At 46.3% G+C, this 15,315-nt stretch overlaps 1 protein-coding gene across 2 annotated transcripts; it reads right to left on the bottom strand.

The window, feature by feature from the left end:
- Positions 1-1,575: 1,575 nt before the first annotated feature.
- On the bottom strand, positions 1,576-13,950 carry LOC132591574 (zinc finger protein RFP-like). Of its 2 annotated transcripts, none has more exons than XM_088664105.1 (7): positions 13,452-13,950; positions 12,864-12,959; positions 9,246-9,476; positions 8,000-8,022; positions 6,210-6,328; positions 4,685-4,717; positions 1,576-2,359 (listed from the first exon to the last, which is right to left on the bottom strand). In XM_088664105.1, the coding sequence occupies exons 1-7, from the start codon at positions 13,830-13,832 to the stop codon at positions 1,839-1,841; spliced, it is 1,404 nt and encodes a 467-aa protein (XP_088520231.1). In that variant the 5' UTR covers positions 13,833-13,950; the 3' UTR covers positions 1,576-1,838. The 2 variants fall into 2 exon arrangements, with proteins under 2 accessions (XP_088520231.1, XP_060126764.2); XM_060270781.2 differs by having other exon boundaries at positions 13,416-13,942.
- Between the last annotated feature and the right edge of the window lie 1,365 nt (positions 13,951-15,315).

Genomic DNA, 15,315 nt, shown 5'->3' with positions numbered 1-15,315 from the left:
TTGGTATTGGTTGGGGAGGGTATTGTGGGTAGAGGGTTGTAGTGGGGGTTTGTGGTGGGGCAGGATTCCGAGGGGGTTAGTGTCCATGAGGGTCATGGGTCTTTGATTGTGGAGAGGCGTGTGGAGGGTGTAGGTGTGGGGGTGTGGAGTGGGTTTGATTGGGGGGGAGGGGGCCGCGGGAGTTAGTTTGGAGAGGGCTAGGGCTGTTGTGGAGGCGGCCTGGTCCGTGGGGGTGGCGTTATTGATGGCTGCAGGATCTGTGGGGTGGGGGGGATGGGTACGATCTCCGAGGTGGGGGTGGGTCCTGGAAGGCGGCGGGATCAGCGGGGGTGTGATCCATGGGGTGTGGGGTTGCTCAGGGGAGGGGGTTGTGGGAGGTAGTTTGGAGCGGGCTAGGGCTGTTGTGGAGGTGGCCTGGTCCGTGGGGGTGGCGTTATCGGTGGAGACGGGATCCATGGGGTGGGCTTGCTTGGGGGGAGGGGGTCATGGGAGGTGGCAGGATGGGGGGCAGGATCTGTGGGGTGGGTGTGGAGTGGGCTTGGTCGAGGGGAGGGGGTCGTTGGTATGTGATCTCCTAGGCAGGCGCGGGTCCCTGTGGAGCAGCCTGGTCTCGGATGTGTGATCTCCGAGGTGGGATTGGTTCCCTGAAAAGCGGCTTGGTCTCGGGGCGGTTTGCTCTCTGTTGGAGGCGTGGTTTCCAGGGCATGAGGGATTGTGGGAGTATGTTTGTCCGTTGTTCGTTGAATGTCCACTGGAGGGCGCACCTTTTTTGACCACAAATCCAGGTTTTTACCTGTGTTAGGTGTGTCAGTTGGTCAGTGTCAGTGCATGATTACCTGCTCACATATGAGTCTGAGGTTGTGGCCAAATTTCAGGACGATCGGGTAAGTGCTTGTGAGAGAAAATGGGGAATAACACACATGCACCTTCACCATTTTTATACATATAGATGTGTATATATAGGTGTGTGTGTGTGTATATATGTATATATATGTGTGTGTGTGTGTGTGTGTGTGTGTGTATATATATATATATATATATATATATATATATATATATATATATATATAGATGTGTGTATGTATGTGTATATATATATATATATATATATATATATATATATATATATATATATATATAATAGCTGGCCCTGCCATGCGTTGCTGTGGCTCAATCTGTTAAATGGACCCTCAGAGTCCCCCTTCAGACTCCCCTCACCTTCAGAGGCCCCCTTCATTTTGTTTGAGATATTTTGCCCTCTCCTCCCCCCATCCTGTTCAATGTCTTTTACATCTAAGGTCTCCAGAGCAAGGAGCTATCCTGCTTGACATGGGTGAAGGGGTTCATTTTTTAGTCCTCTGTTAATCCAATGATGCATGCATTTTCACAGCTGCATAAGGTCTTGTGGGGAGAGGAAGGTTTCCTAGAATTGCAGAGTTGTGAGGTGCCCTGAGGGTCATCTAGTCCCACCCCTGCAATGCAGGAAACATTTGCCCAACGTGGGGCTCAACCCAAAACCCTGGGATTAAGAGTCTCGTCCTCTGCCAAATCAGACATCTGGAAAGGAAAACAAGATTGAAGGTGAGGAAATTTATTAAGACTCCTAAAATTGTGACTGTCTCTTTAAGAAGTAAGCTGCAGAGGGAATTCTGGGAAAAGGAACATGCAAAGCAACAGCAGAGCCATTTTTGTTTTGTTATTTCTGCTGATTTTGACTGGAATGAATCCTCTCAAAGGTCCCCTTGAAAAATTGCCCAATGTGCTCTTGGCGGGCCAGTGTTTTTTATGTCAGTCACTCTGGTCTGGAGAGAAACTCCTGAGAGGCAAATTTAGTCTCCTCAGGAGATACTGAGGGGGGTTTGAAGGTCATTCAGACGAAAGAAAGGGAGGAGGGTCTCTCCAGAGAACGAGGCTCCTGAGAACGTGTAGAGTTCGGCTCCTGAGTCAGCGTCAGAAAAAGACACACGTCCCCCTTCATAGTCCAGAGTCACCCGGATCCTCCTGGGCTTCTCATTCAGGGACAGAGGAGAGGAAACAGGGGAGGGGAGGGCCACGTACTCATCTCCCCAATTCTCCAAAGCCCAGACCCCATCCTCGGGCCTTAAGGAGAAGAAGTAGCTCTTTCTCTTCACAGACTTCCTGGCGACCCCCACATCCCAAAATGCCCCACTTCCCACATTGACTTCCCAGAAATGTCTGCCTGCTGTGAATCCCTCACGTCCCAACACACAAGGCCAGTTGCTGAATCTCTCAGGATTGTTGGGCAGGTCTTGCTTTTCGTCTCTATATCTCACACTTTTCCGATCCTCGGACAGGATGAGCCAGGGATGGGCTGTGTCTGGATCCAGAGTCACATTTGCTGTTGGGAAGAAGATGAGAGAAAGAGAAGATTAGGCAGAGTCAGCCAAGAGACAAAAACAGACATCTTCTTAATTAACAACAACAACATCAAAAACCCCAGATTCCCTTTCAGATCAATGGGATTTCTTTGCATCACATGCAAGACTCCTCCTTGCAGACTTTCATCAGAATAAATATTTTCCTTGTTGGTTTTTAAATTGGTTTTCTTCACTTTCTTATATTCAGTGTGTATTGTGCCTGCCCTCCTCTCTCTCTCTCTCTTTTTTGTAGAGAAACTGTCACATCATTTATTTATTTTAAATCGTTCCGGTTTCATGGAATATGCATTCCAGAAGAATCAGTTATTTTTTTAAAAAATAAATCTTTATTTCAATTCTTTAAAATATTACATAAAAAAGAAAATTAAATACATAAAGAAATAATAATCGATCATATATACCATTCAAAAACATATAACTGAGAAACAAAAAATGAAAAAAATAAACAAAACAATAATCAAAGAGAAACAAATAATACTCCAAAATTCCTAAATTTCAATCCAATAGCATCACCAAATAATATAAACATTTACAAATAACAGAAAAAAGAAAAATAGCACAAAAAATAAAAAAGATCTTAACATTTTCCTATTGTTTGTGCACCACTTTCCTTTATTTAACTTCTCGTCTTGCTTTATCTAAATTACTATTTACACATGTTCTCCGTATTTCCCTGCATATCTTTCAATCTAAACAAATAAGCAGATCAATATTTATCTCTTCTTTTTTTCAAATAGCCCTCAACACTTTTCTGTGGGAATTGGCCTTTGGGGACCTCTGGGTTGGGGTGGGGGATAAGGACCCCCTGTAGTAGTAGTAAGTAGTAGTAGTAGTAGTAGTAACAATAATATCACACTTGCCTACTGCCCTTCATCCATAGGTGTCAGGGTGGTTAACAGCATAAAAATATAACACAAAACAACACATAGGCGTCCCCGCACTTTCGCGGGGGTCATGTTTTGGGCCCACAAATGAAAATCACACTAAGTGGGGAGCCTGTTTATTCCTGCCCTCCATCTCTCTCACCCACTTGGTCTCTCCTTGCCTTCCTACCATCTTGGAAGTTTAAGGCTTGCCACCAGGGAAGAGGAGGCAGGTGGCAGGGCAATTTTACAAAGGACTGCTTATTCCATGCTTCTCTTTTGGATTGAATATATACCATAAGTGTGCACAGAACAATTTATTAAACTGTTAAACATCTGCATATGGACTCTCCTTAAGGGCAGGGGGATGTTAACTCTTGCCCTCCCAGACTCCTCCTCAAAGATCTTGTAGCTGAACCAGCGTCCTTTTAGTTCAGCCACAAGAAAAGGGTTGTTGCTAGCTTAAGATGTTGCTCTGTTGCAATACTCTGCTCTAGGCTAGGTGGCTTACATCTGAATCTAATGCACTGGAAAAATTTTCTAGTCTGAGAAAAAGAGGACACGTGGCAACCAGTCCTGAAAAAGGTCACATGGAAAAACAACCCAACTCTAGGCAGGAATGAAACTCTTCCCTGCTCAGTCTGATCCTTCTGGGTTATTTATCTCTCCCCCTTCTGCATCTTCAAGTCCACCCTCTCTGCCTTTGTGGTACAAACAGCAGGGACTAGAGTCAAGTTGTACAGAAGAGACTCTTTACGCCCCACATGAAACACTAGTCCCCCCCTCCTGTGAATTGGGGTCTCCATGTAAAATTTAACTCTCTGAAGATTTCTGAATGGCTGAACATCTGAGGAAGCAAAAATGCAATAGCTAAAAAATAATAAATATTTGCTTGCGGGTGCCCCTTTTAACACACTTCACAAGCGGGAAATTCAAGCAAATCTTGAGAAGCCCCAAAAAGAACCTTTCCAGATTGTGTGGAGGGGAAACAAAATGCAAGGGAGGTTCCATTTGAATCAGAACATTGTAATGATCGAGCAGGATTCTCCTTAAGGGCTTTTATAAGATATTTTAAGGCTCTGAGGCTTTTCCCCAGAATCAAGCAATATATAAATTTTATGAAAGAAAGCAAAATCTATTAAATTGAGGGGGAAACCAGCATAATAGTTTATAGGCAGGAATGGAACACAAGACTGGCATGCAGGTTCTTCGTGGGGACAAGCTCTGCCTGCAATCCAAGCCTTCAAACCCTCTCCAGGTTCATTCATGGGACAGACAAAGAACCCAAACACCACTAGAGGCCTGTTACCCACAGTTACGCCATTGATGGGGGTCCCAAAGTCTGCAGAACAGACGGTTCAACACCCATGAAATATCAGCCCCCATCCCTCCTGTGAAATTGTTCCTCCCCTGGAAATTTACCTTTCTGAATCTGTTTTCTGCATAACAGAGCATCTGAGGAAGCAAAAAAGATATAAAGTGTAAGGGCAACACTCTTCCACCTGAAATAAATCTCTACACAAAAGTAACACTTCATAACGTGGCATCCTTAAATTCAAGTACGGTCAAACCTCGGTTTTCGATCGTCTCTGTTACTGTACGTTTTGGCTCCCGAATGTCAAAAACCTGGAAGTGTTGCAAGAGCCGCGCCTCAGAAATTGACCGTTTTGGAAGTCGAACATCCTTCTGGAGTGGATTACATTCGACTTCCGAGGCTTGACTGTACAATTATTAAATAGTACAGTGGAACCTCAGAAGCCGACCACCTTTGAACTCAAACGCTTCAGCTCCCGAACTATAGAAAAATGTAAGTGATTGTTTTTCGGAAGCTAAACATCTTGCACGGCTTCCGCAGCTTCTGATTGGCTGCAGGAAGCTTCTTCAGCCAATCGGAAGCCACACCTTGGTTCTTGAACCATTTCAGGAGTTGAACCGACTCCTAGAATGAATTAAATAAAAGAACCGAGGTACAACTGTAGAAAAAATAATAAAAAACAAGAAAATAATAGGAAGAATCTATGAAAATAACTAAAGCTTTAAAACTCAGCAATCATAAAGCACGCTTACAAATAATAGAATAAAAATATTCAGCATGAATCCTGATGGTCTCTGAACTTTGTCCCTGAAATTGGGCTCTGCATTCTTGGACTGGAGGGGAGGCAAAGCAATAGGAATCCTGTAAAAGGAGGCAGAGGGGAGATGGAGGCAGCCTTAACATCTTCCCCAAGCAAAGTAGTGGGGTAAATTATTAAAACCAAAATTGTGAAACATAAGGAGAAATAAAGGTTGATGAGGAAGGCTTGGCAGAGGTCTCATGCAAAAGGAAGCCCTTCCTCACAAACCTTTTAAAAAAATCTTTCAGATTGTTACCAAGCATAATTGTGCCCTTTGGGGCTCATGTGCTCTTGCTTCCATCTTCCATGTGGAAACTCAGGAGATCTTGAAGGCTGAAGCCCTAGATAGGGCAGCTGCAGGGGGACATCTGAGGAGGAGACGGCTCAGGCCTTGGCTCCATTGCTGAGAAACAAGCCTGAGCAGGAGACAGGGGGTTGGACTGGATGGCCCTTGTGGTCTCTTCCAACTCTATGATTCTATGACAGAGGGGGAACTGGGGGCTTCTTAATGCCCTTTGACTCCATTCAGAGCAGGAGAACCTCCAAAAGGACAACCCCAGATTGTGTAGACTGGTAACCAAAAGGAAAAGGAGGTTCTGTATAATTGACGAGAGATGCACATGGGAGGAAAAAATCCTAACTTTGCTTTCTTTACAAGCTCCAGCGTCACAATGTACATGGGCCATTCTGGGGCACAGGAAATGAAGGCTGGAGCACCGAGAAGGAAGGTATCCTTGGGTTCCTCAATTCCATGCAATAAGAGCCTGGCATGTTCAGTTCTGAAGGAAGAATACAATTCCCAGTGTGAAACCCTGGCAGCCATTTTTCATTACCTTTCCATTGTTTCATTGCATCCTCCACAAGGTGATTTAGATCACAGGATTCCAAGATCCTGTTCCTCAGTTCTGGAGGGAAAGGCAGTGGCTTCTCTGGACTCTCTCTTTTCTCATACCTGGTGAAAAGAAAAACAAATTATACACATTGCAAAAGTAAAACCAAACCTCACAAAGGAAATGGCACTAATTCATTGGGGAGAATTGGGGTGCTACAAGTTCCAAAGAGGGGGTCCTGTTTTACCTGGGAAACCAAACAGATTATTATTATTATAAATTCTTATTATACCTGTGAGATGCTACAGGGAGTGAGTTCTAGGGCTGTCTTAAGCATTCCCCGTTGCTTGTTGATTGAAAATGCCCCGTGTATCTTAAGCACGTGCAGCGCGATCCTAAGCAGGTTTGAATGCAAGAGTGAAACAAAACTCTGAAGCAAGCTTCCCCCCCCCGCCCCTTGCCGGCAATAGTCATTTACACTGCCCTAGGAAAGGCCTCCGTTGAACCCAGTGGGACTTACTTCAGAGTAAAGTTGGTCGCAAGGGATCAGGGCCCTGCCTGCCTTGGGCTTCAAAAGAACTCCTAGATGTCTCCCCAACCTGATCCCAGAGTTTGATGTACCCTTCATATCCTAAAGGGGATTGCCTTTCGGGTCTGGGATGAATTTTGAGGGAAAGAGCAAATTTATCCCCGCCTTGAGCTATGAGCTATACTTCACTCAATGGGAGGGGAGGGGAGGGGAGGGAACGGAAGGGAAGGGAATGTCTCGGGGGCGAAATTGACCATATGCTTAAAATGAGTGGACATGGATGGCCGTTGTGTGTTGAGTGTTTGTGCATCACTTCCACCAGGGCTCAGGTAGGAGCTTCCCTGCCTCCCTACCCCTCCCCCCCCCCGGCAACTGATGCATCTGCATTAAGGTTAATGCCCCCCCCCATCCGCCCAGCCCTTATTCACTGACTCCATGTTTGGCTAAAGTCTGTAATTTTCTCCTCCGTCGCACCATTAAAAACAGGTTGCTTTTTTCAATTAAGAGCTGCCTTCAGCCCCAGTCAGTTCTCCTAATGACAATACATTATATTTTCACTGTTCTCTCCCCCCCCCCCAACTACACGCACACGCACAACCCCCAACTCCGAAAGAATGGGAAATCCTATGTTTTCATTAGACGTGATTAGCGAGAAAGTCCAAGAGGGAGGGAAATGATTTAAGGGGGGAGGGTTCTTGTCTGAACTAAATACCGGGACCTTCTTCTTGTTTATTAGTGTATTATTAAACCACCACGCTTTTAAATAAATTGGGATTTCGTACAGAAAGGTGGAGGGGCGAGGAGGCTGGTCGATGTGGCTTCCTTCAGATTAAATGCAGACCACAGCGATGGTCATTTAACCGACCTGATTGGATCTGGTGTTGGGGGTGAGGTGCGAGAGAATGATGATGATTTTTTAAAAGCAACTTTCCTCCACTCTTAGCTGCTGCCGGCAGCTTTGCGGGGCTGGAGGAGGCGGGCAGCGGCTGGAAGGCGGTTCCTCCAGTGGGGAAGAGGCGGAGGCTCCAGACACGGCGCCCAGCCTCTGCCTCTTCCCTGGCGCCCATGCCTTGGTGGCCACGGCAGGCGGAGGCTTTGGGCACAGCACTGCTTTGGCGCAGCGGACGAGGGCGGAGAGCTTGGCACTGTGGATCCCCGCGCCACTAGCCTCTATGGCTAAGACGCCCCTGGAGCACCATGTTTGAGGTTCTTGCATCACGGCCTCATGGAGGGATGCTAATGAGAATGAGCCAGATCCACTTACCTCTGAAAGGTTCTTCTCATATCCTAGAGGGGAAAAGAGAAGGGAATTCACTGCACACCACAGGCCACACTAGGAAGACCCTCTCAGACCCTGGAGTGGAGGAACAGCCTGGCCCTCGGATGTCAGTCTGCCTGACACATGCCAAGGTTTTGGGTAGGGATGGTGGAATCAGCCAGTTTTGGTTTCTCACAGCTTTTATTTTTTCAACCTGAAATTATCAATTTTTCCAATATCAAGTTCTCCACATTTCCACATCAGTTTGCAATTCTTGTTTAAAATCCTTATGAAAATCCACCAGCATTTAAGGGAATTTCACATTTGTGGATTCAATAGAAGATTCCAACCCATCTCATGTCTTAGATTATAATTTATTACAGTAATTTGAATCCAGTTTGCACTGTGCAATTAAGATGTAAGTAAGCCTACAGGATAATCCTACCAAGGAACTGTCCCAAATTGTCTTCCATAGAAGTCCCCAAATATCAAATTCTATTCTCCAACTGGAAATAAAAAAGCACCTGCAGCATAAAATGCCTCCAAAGGGATAATAAAACAGCTCAGTGTTTATTTGGGCGCATCCACACTTCTGCTTTTCCTGTGCCCAGAAAACACGGGTCCAAGTGGTTTTGCCTTTGCCCTGCCACTTTCCCTCAGGAAAAACCTGCTCCTTAGTGCAACATCAAAGCAAACGTCAATCTGGAGAAAACCTGGCTGATGTTTGCTCTCATTCAGAAGTAAACAGCGGCTTTTCCTGGAGGAAAGGGGTGGGACAAGCAGCAGTCTGGATGAGTCCCTCTGTCTTGCTCTTTGATCACTGTGACTGAGCACCATTTTGGGCCGATCTGGATCCATTGTGAAGGTGATCAACCCAGAAGTTGTGGAGGGAACAGGAAGAGAAGCTTGGTCAAGAGACTGGCTCATGTCGGAAGGAGGCCTGGATGCATCTTTGGCGAAGCCCAGCCCAGGGTAGGAAGGCAGCATTGCCAAGCAGGAAGGAATTTCGAGACAAATCATCAGCAAAGAGCAGAAAACCACCTCCAGTTCCATCAAGACCACAGAAGAATCTCTGGTCTGCATTCAGGTGAGTTAAGCATCCCAGGTCTCTTGGGTCTTCCTGTCCATTACAAACCTGAGTAGAGGCTCCATCAACTGAGCCCCTGAACTCCTTGTATACATGAAAGGGGCACAGAAAGGATGGGAGGCAGCCTTTTCCTGGAGCCTTGGGCTGTTCCTGCCACCGTCTTACCTGCAGGAGTTCACTCGCTGGCTGCTGACACTTTTCCTCCATCTCCTGGATGATCTTCTCAAGAGAGGAGAGTTTCCTGGAGAGTTTTGCCAACTGCTCATCCCTTCTCCCTGCAATCTCCTTCTCCACCTCTTCCACATGATTCAGCAGACATTTTTCCTGTTCTTCCAGGAACTGGCGCAGTTCTTTGAACTTCTCCTCAGTCTTCAGCCTCTCCATTTCTGTTAATTTCTGCAAGAAAAGAGGAGATCCGAGTGTGGACGATGGTCAGCCTTCAAAACAGCAGGAAGAAAATGATGAGAATTCCACAGGGAGGGCACTTCTGATTTTTCAGAGACATGAAACGTCCAGTGGCTAAAGAAGTAAACATGTATTCTGTGGGGTGGCCCTCTCCATTGCTCTTTCTGTTGACTTCTATTCGCAGAGGGCTACTGCCTAAAGCAGGTGTAGGCAATCAAAGGCCCAGGGGCTGGATGCGGCCCAATCACATTATCAATCCGGCCTGCAGACAGTCTGGGAATCAGCGTTTTTTTACATGAGTAAAATGTGTCCTTTTATTTAAAATGCATCTCTGGGTTATTTGTGGGGCCTGCCTGGTGTTTTTACATGAGTAGAAATGTGTGCTTTTATTTAAAATTCATTTATGGGTTATTTGTGGGGCATAGGAATTCATTCATTCCCCTCCCCCCCAAAAAACATAGTCCAGCCTACCACATGGTCTGAGGGACGGTGGACCGGCCCACAGCTGAGAAAGGTTGCTGACCCCGGACAAGGAGCTTTTTCCCTAGCCACGGGTATTTCCTGCATGTTTTGGGGCATGGCATAAGCAGAGTTCATAGTTGTCCAGAGAACATCCATGGACATAAAACACCCCTCAGTTCAAAGTGGAACCATTAAGGTGTAGGAAGGCAACAGAAACAGAGGAGGATGAGGAGGAGAAAGTGTAGAGTTTATCCCCATAGCTCCCCTGTTTCCTTTAAAGCACGGGTGTCAGACCCAAGGCCCGCGGGCCAAATGCGGCCCGCGAGACCTCGCCATGCGGCCCGCGAGACCTCGTCATGTGGCCTAGAGCGCCAGAATGCAGGGGGCGCTGAGCAGCCCGCCCGCCGCCCGCTGCCGCCACTGCCACCGCCGCCGCCGCCCTGTGCTGCCTGGGGCCGACTCCCGCGTCTGCAGGGGGGCGTAGTTGGCCCCCTGCACCAGCCCCTCCCCGCCGCCGCATCATACCCTCTGCCAGCCAATAGGGCTCAGGGGGGCGGAGTCCAGCTGCAGCGGGAGAATTTCTCTTTGCTGGGCTTCCGGCGAGGCATCACGGCGCGCGCCACGGAGCTCCTGAGGGCAGCCAGCGTGTTCGCGCTGCCCAAAGGGCTCCTAAGCCACTGAGACCGCCGCCGCGTGAGTGCCGGGGGTTCCTGTTGGACCCCCCCCAGCTGAACAGAGAGAGAGAGAGAGAGAGATCGACCCTACTGCGCAAGTGCCATTCATTTCCATGGGAGTTCGCCCTGCAAAGCCCCCTGAAATGAATGGCGGCGACAAGAGTGGGTCGTTTCCTGAGCCATTGAGCAAGGTTAGTGGCCGCTGGAGACGCAGGGAGGGAGGGAGGGAGGCTCTCAGAAGCAGCCGGAGCCCACCCGGGCAGATTAACCCTTGGGCTGCTGGGTACCATCAGCTCATTCACCCGCTGCCTTTCTTCCGCTGCTTTCGAGAGAAGTCCGGTTAGGCGGCAAGGGTGGAGTTGCAGGCTGATGCAAAGGAAGGGGCTTGAGGAGCTGGGGACGGGGAAAGAGATCTCTGCTGGCACCAGAGAGGGATGGCTGGTCGGGCAGTTTCAGCTCACGGAGGATTGTTTTCTGTTTGAGAAGTGGGGAGGCTATTGACAGGGAAGCGAGCGCTCACTTTCCCTCTGGAGAGCTCAACAGCTGCTCTCGGGCTGGCAGCGCCTTGAAATCAATTTTAAAGAGAGGGAAAGGGGAGGAGAACAAGCGGGGATGGATGGAAAGAAGGCGGGAGGGAGGGAGGGAGAGAGAGGAGGGAGGGAGGGAGAGAAGGAGGGAGGGAGGGAGGGAGGGGAGGAGGACAAGCCGGGAGCCTCTGAGGGGGAGAGCGAGAGAGCTAGGAGACAACGGGGAGCAGCCGCTTTGCAGCCGCCTCAAGATCTCACATCTATACACTCTCCGATCGATGGCAAGGAGGGATAATATTTGTCAGCTGCAGTCCTCCCCCACCTTTTCCATTCTAACCCAAGAAGGGAGGGAGCTAATGTCTAAGAGGCATTTCCTCTCGGTTCCAAAAACAAAACAAGAATTAGCCCATTATAAAAGAGGAGAGAAGAACCCCGCAAGCGAGTAAAATCTAGTCAGAAAAGTTTAAAAAAAAGTTAATGCCTTGTGTTTGCCACATGTGTAATAAACAGTGTTTGGCAATATTTGTATGTTTTTTTAAAAAATTACTCTCTGTTACCAAAAATCATTTTTCAATAAATTGTACAATAATTGTACATTTGAATACCTACTTGCCATTATTCTGACTATGTTTTTGCTTTCAGAGCTAGTTATTACTTACATTATTACAAAAAACAGTAATAATTGAATGCAGTGACAATAATTTATAATAATAAAGAGTGGACACATAGTCCTACAGATACAACCGGCCCTTTGAGGGTGAGCAAACTGCTGATGCGGCCCCCCGATGAATTTGAGTTTGACACCCCTGCTTTAAAGGTTCAAAATGCCCAGAGTTTCCTAAAAATGAACAAGAGTGCACATTTAGAAAGACAAGTCTTTAGTAATATTTATGGTAAATCCGGATTTGGACTGATTTGCTTCCACCCTGGCCTGGCGGAGGATTTGTGGAATATCTGAAGGAATATTATGAAAATATGAACACACCAGTAGGTTTACTTTAAAAAATACAACAAATATATGTATAGCCGTTGTCAAAAATGTATATTTGAAATTGATATATGAGAAAGACAGGCAAGAAAGAGTAAAGCACCGAAACCTGAAAGTTGGAAAAATAAAACCAAGAGAGAGGAAAGAGGAAGTCAAGTTTGAAAGAACAAGTTTAGAGGAAAAGACTATATAGGAAGAAAAGGAGAGGTAAATAAGGTACGACACATGGTATTATTTGTAAAGTATCTTTATTTGAGATTTTTTTTTTTCTGTATGAAACCAATTTTTATTTGTATATCAAAATATCTGTACAATAAATAAAAGCAATAAAAATGGGGGGGGGGATTTGCTTCCACCCTCTCAGCTCACAAGAGTTCAGGCTTCTCCTTGACTACTTTTCACATAATGAATGACAAGGGGAAATAAATTCAATTTAGCTTCATTCAAAGGTGAATTTACCTAATTTGCTATTGCTGAATAAATATGGAGACCAAAACAGAGCAATCCTATGAAATTCACACCTCTTATATTTTCAAGGTTGACCCAGCCAGGTAAATCCATTTATGAGGGTAAAGTACAGATCAAAGTATTTATACATTTTCAGAATAATAAATTAATAAACAGAAATAGGGAGAAGCTGAAATGGGCAGATTTCCCCATCCCTCATCAGTACTGACTCGATTCTTCAAGTGCTTGTTCCCTCACTAGTAACAATACAGACACTTACCAGGAGGTCTTTGCTTTCCTTGTCCAGGTCTGCTTGATAGGCCAGAATTTCCTCTCTCTCTTTCCTCAGAATCTCCAGACGGCGACAGATCTCTCCCTAAAGAGAAAAGGGAAAACTCAGGTTTGATTGAGACACACAGAGACAAGATGAATAGTATGCGGGCTTTGCTATGCTGTAGTAGCAAAGTACTGGAGGAAATAAAAGTCCAGAGGTTTCCAACCTTTTTGGGTCCACGACTCCCTGAACCAGCTACCTTTTTTCTATGGGGCTCAGGGACCCAGTTAGTCCCCTCTTGCTTACAGACTTCTACATAGTCTTTGCAGATGCTACTCAGGGATATCAAGGGAGATCCCTTTGTCCCCCTGGCAGAAAGATTTCAACTCCCTCCTCTCAGTCATCCCAGGAGCCCCCAGGCTTCCCCTTGGCTGCTTTTTACATAATAAACAACCACCAATTCATGTCATGCCTACTTTGGACCTGAGAATTAAAAATAAAACCTCCCAAGAAGAATCCACAGCTATTTCTCATCCTAAAGATCCAGGGATCTCCTACCTTGTATTCCTCAAAAGCCTCCTCCAAAGGAATCACCTTGTGATTTTCATGTTCCTTTGATTTGTCACACACCAGGCAGATGGGGGCTTCGTGGACTTTGCAGAAAAGCTTCAGGGGCTCCTGGTGATCTTCGCAGACTCCTCCTTCTCCCTTTCCCTCTTGAAGGCTGAGATTCTGGGCTATTTCTACCACATTAGCCAGTTGCCGGTTGGGGATGAGACCCCTTCTCCGGACTCTTTGTCTGCACTGAGGGCAGGAAGCCTCTGCCTCCGATTCCTCCCAGCACTGGATCAGGCAGGATCGGCAGAAGTTGTGCCCACACTCTGGGATGGTCACTGGATCCTTGAAGTAATCCCGGCAGATGCAGCACGTGGCTTCATCACGGAGACGCTGCAATTGACCCCCTGCAGCAGCCATGGCTCCTTCGCGCCAAAGAGCCGAGTTAAGTTCCGCCTTCCCAGTTTTCAGCCACGTGGAGTTTCCCTTCCTGGAAATGACTCAGTGACCACGTGATATTTTTTTTTTTGAAAAAAAATATCAATTGCTGAATGTGTTCTCAAGTAGCAGCGAATGCTTCTTGATTGCTTCCCATGCTTTTGGTTACACAAACACACACTTGCCTACCAAGTTGTGGTATTCATATCATATTGAGTGTGTTCAGACTTCGAGCCAGGAGGTGGCATTGGACACCAGCCCTACTCAGAGTAGCCCTATTGAACTCAGTGGGCATGGCTACTTTGGGGGCATTTGTTTGATTTACAGTAGTTCATTTTATCTGCAGCATTCACACATCTACATTCACAGCGGGCAGTTCGATCCATTTTTATGGCATGACCCTAACTGCAAATTTATACATACATTTGAGCTTTAACCCGACATGGAAGATACTTCCAGAAATGTAACATAATATAGTGCAATAAAAAAATTCCTTCAGTAGCACCTTAAAGACCAACTAAGTTTTTATTTTGGTATGAGCTTTCGTGTGCATGCACACTTCTTCAGAGCACACAAAAGCTTATACCAAAATAAAAACTTAGTTGGTCTTTAAGGTGCTACTGAAGGAATTTTTTTATTTTACTTCGACTCAGACCAACACGGCTACCTACCTGTAACCATAATATAGTGCAAGTTTAACACTCATTTACATGTTATTTGCAAAAACGTGGTTTTTGTGTGTGAAATTCAGGCCAAAGGTTGCCCAGCAAGCCTCCCAGCCAAGTTGCAGATCTGGGCCTTATACTGCAACCCTCTGCATGCTTGATGAGAAGTGCCATTTAGGTGATTTATTCCCTGGTAATGGTGTACTGTAGTGTATATTTAAGATTGTTGCCTTAGGATCATAGGGATCACTCAGCCTTAGACTGAGTGACCTTTGGGCTCATCTAGTCCAGCTTTGTCTATAGCAATTGACAGTGGCTCTCCTGGGTTTCAGGCAAGGGATGTATCCTGCCCTACCTGGAAATACTGGGGACTGAACCATGCAAAGCAGATCCCTTACCAGCAAGCTACAAGCCTTTGGATCCAACACACAACCTCCCTTTCTTGGCATTGCTGCCCCAATCCCTATCCCAAACACAACACTTAGGAATGGAAGCTTTCCTCCCTAAGACTACTGACTTTTTGAGGGAAGTTCCCTTTTTGAGGGAACTGGAATTTCAATGGAAGCGACACCAATTCATTAAATTGTGCTTCTGTGTGAAATTGCTCTAAGCTTTGCACTAAGATACGGCTATGTTTTCCACTGCTTAAAGGCAGCGGTCTTTAAGAGGCTGTCTGAACTGTAGAAACTTAGGAGGGGGTCAAGTTTATCTCCGTGCTCTGAAAAGCCGCTCCTGGTGTGTGTGGTTTCATTTCTGTGGGCTCGGAAGGGACGATCAATCAACTAAACAAAAGATTGCAA

Source organism: Zootoca vivipara, chromosome 2 (genome assembly GCF_965207765.1).
Source record: "Zootoca vivipara chromosome 2, rZooViv2.hap1.1, whole genome shotgun sequence".
Classification (NCBI taxonomy): domain Eukaryota; kingdom Metazoa; phylum Chordata; class Lepidosauria; order Squamata; family Lacertidae; genus Zootoca; species Zootoca vivipara.
Note: the sequence above shows the minus strand (reverse complement) of the source record. Positions and strands in the feature narration are given on the sequence as shown.

Excerpts from the sequence above, each read along its gene's own strand:
- LOC132591574 (XM_060270781.2), bottom strand. The coding sequence starts at position 13,832 with ATGGCTGCTGCAGGGGGTCAATTGCAGCGTCTCCGTGATGAAGCCACG. Across the intron at positions 12,960-13,415 it reads AGGCTTTTGAGGAATACAAG|GGAGAGATCTGTCGCCGTCT; the intron begins GTAGGAGATCCC and ends TTTTCTCTTTAG. Across the intron at positions 6,329-7,999 it reads ATGAGAAGAACCTTTCAGAG|GTATGAGAAAAGAGAGAGTC; the intron begins GTAAGTGGATCT and ends TCTTTTCACCAG.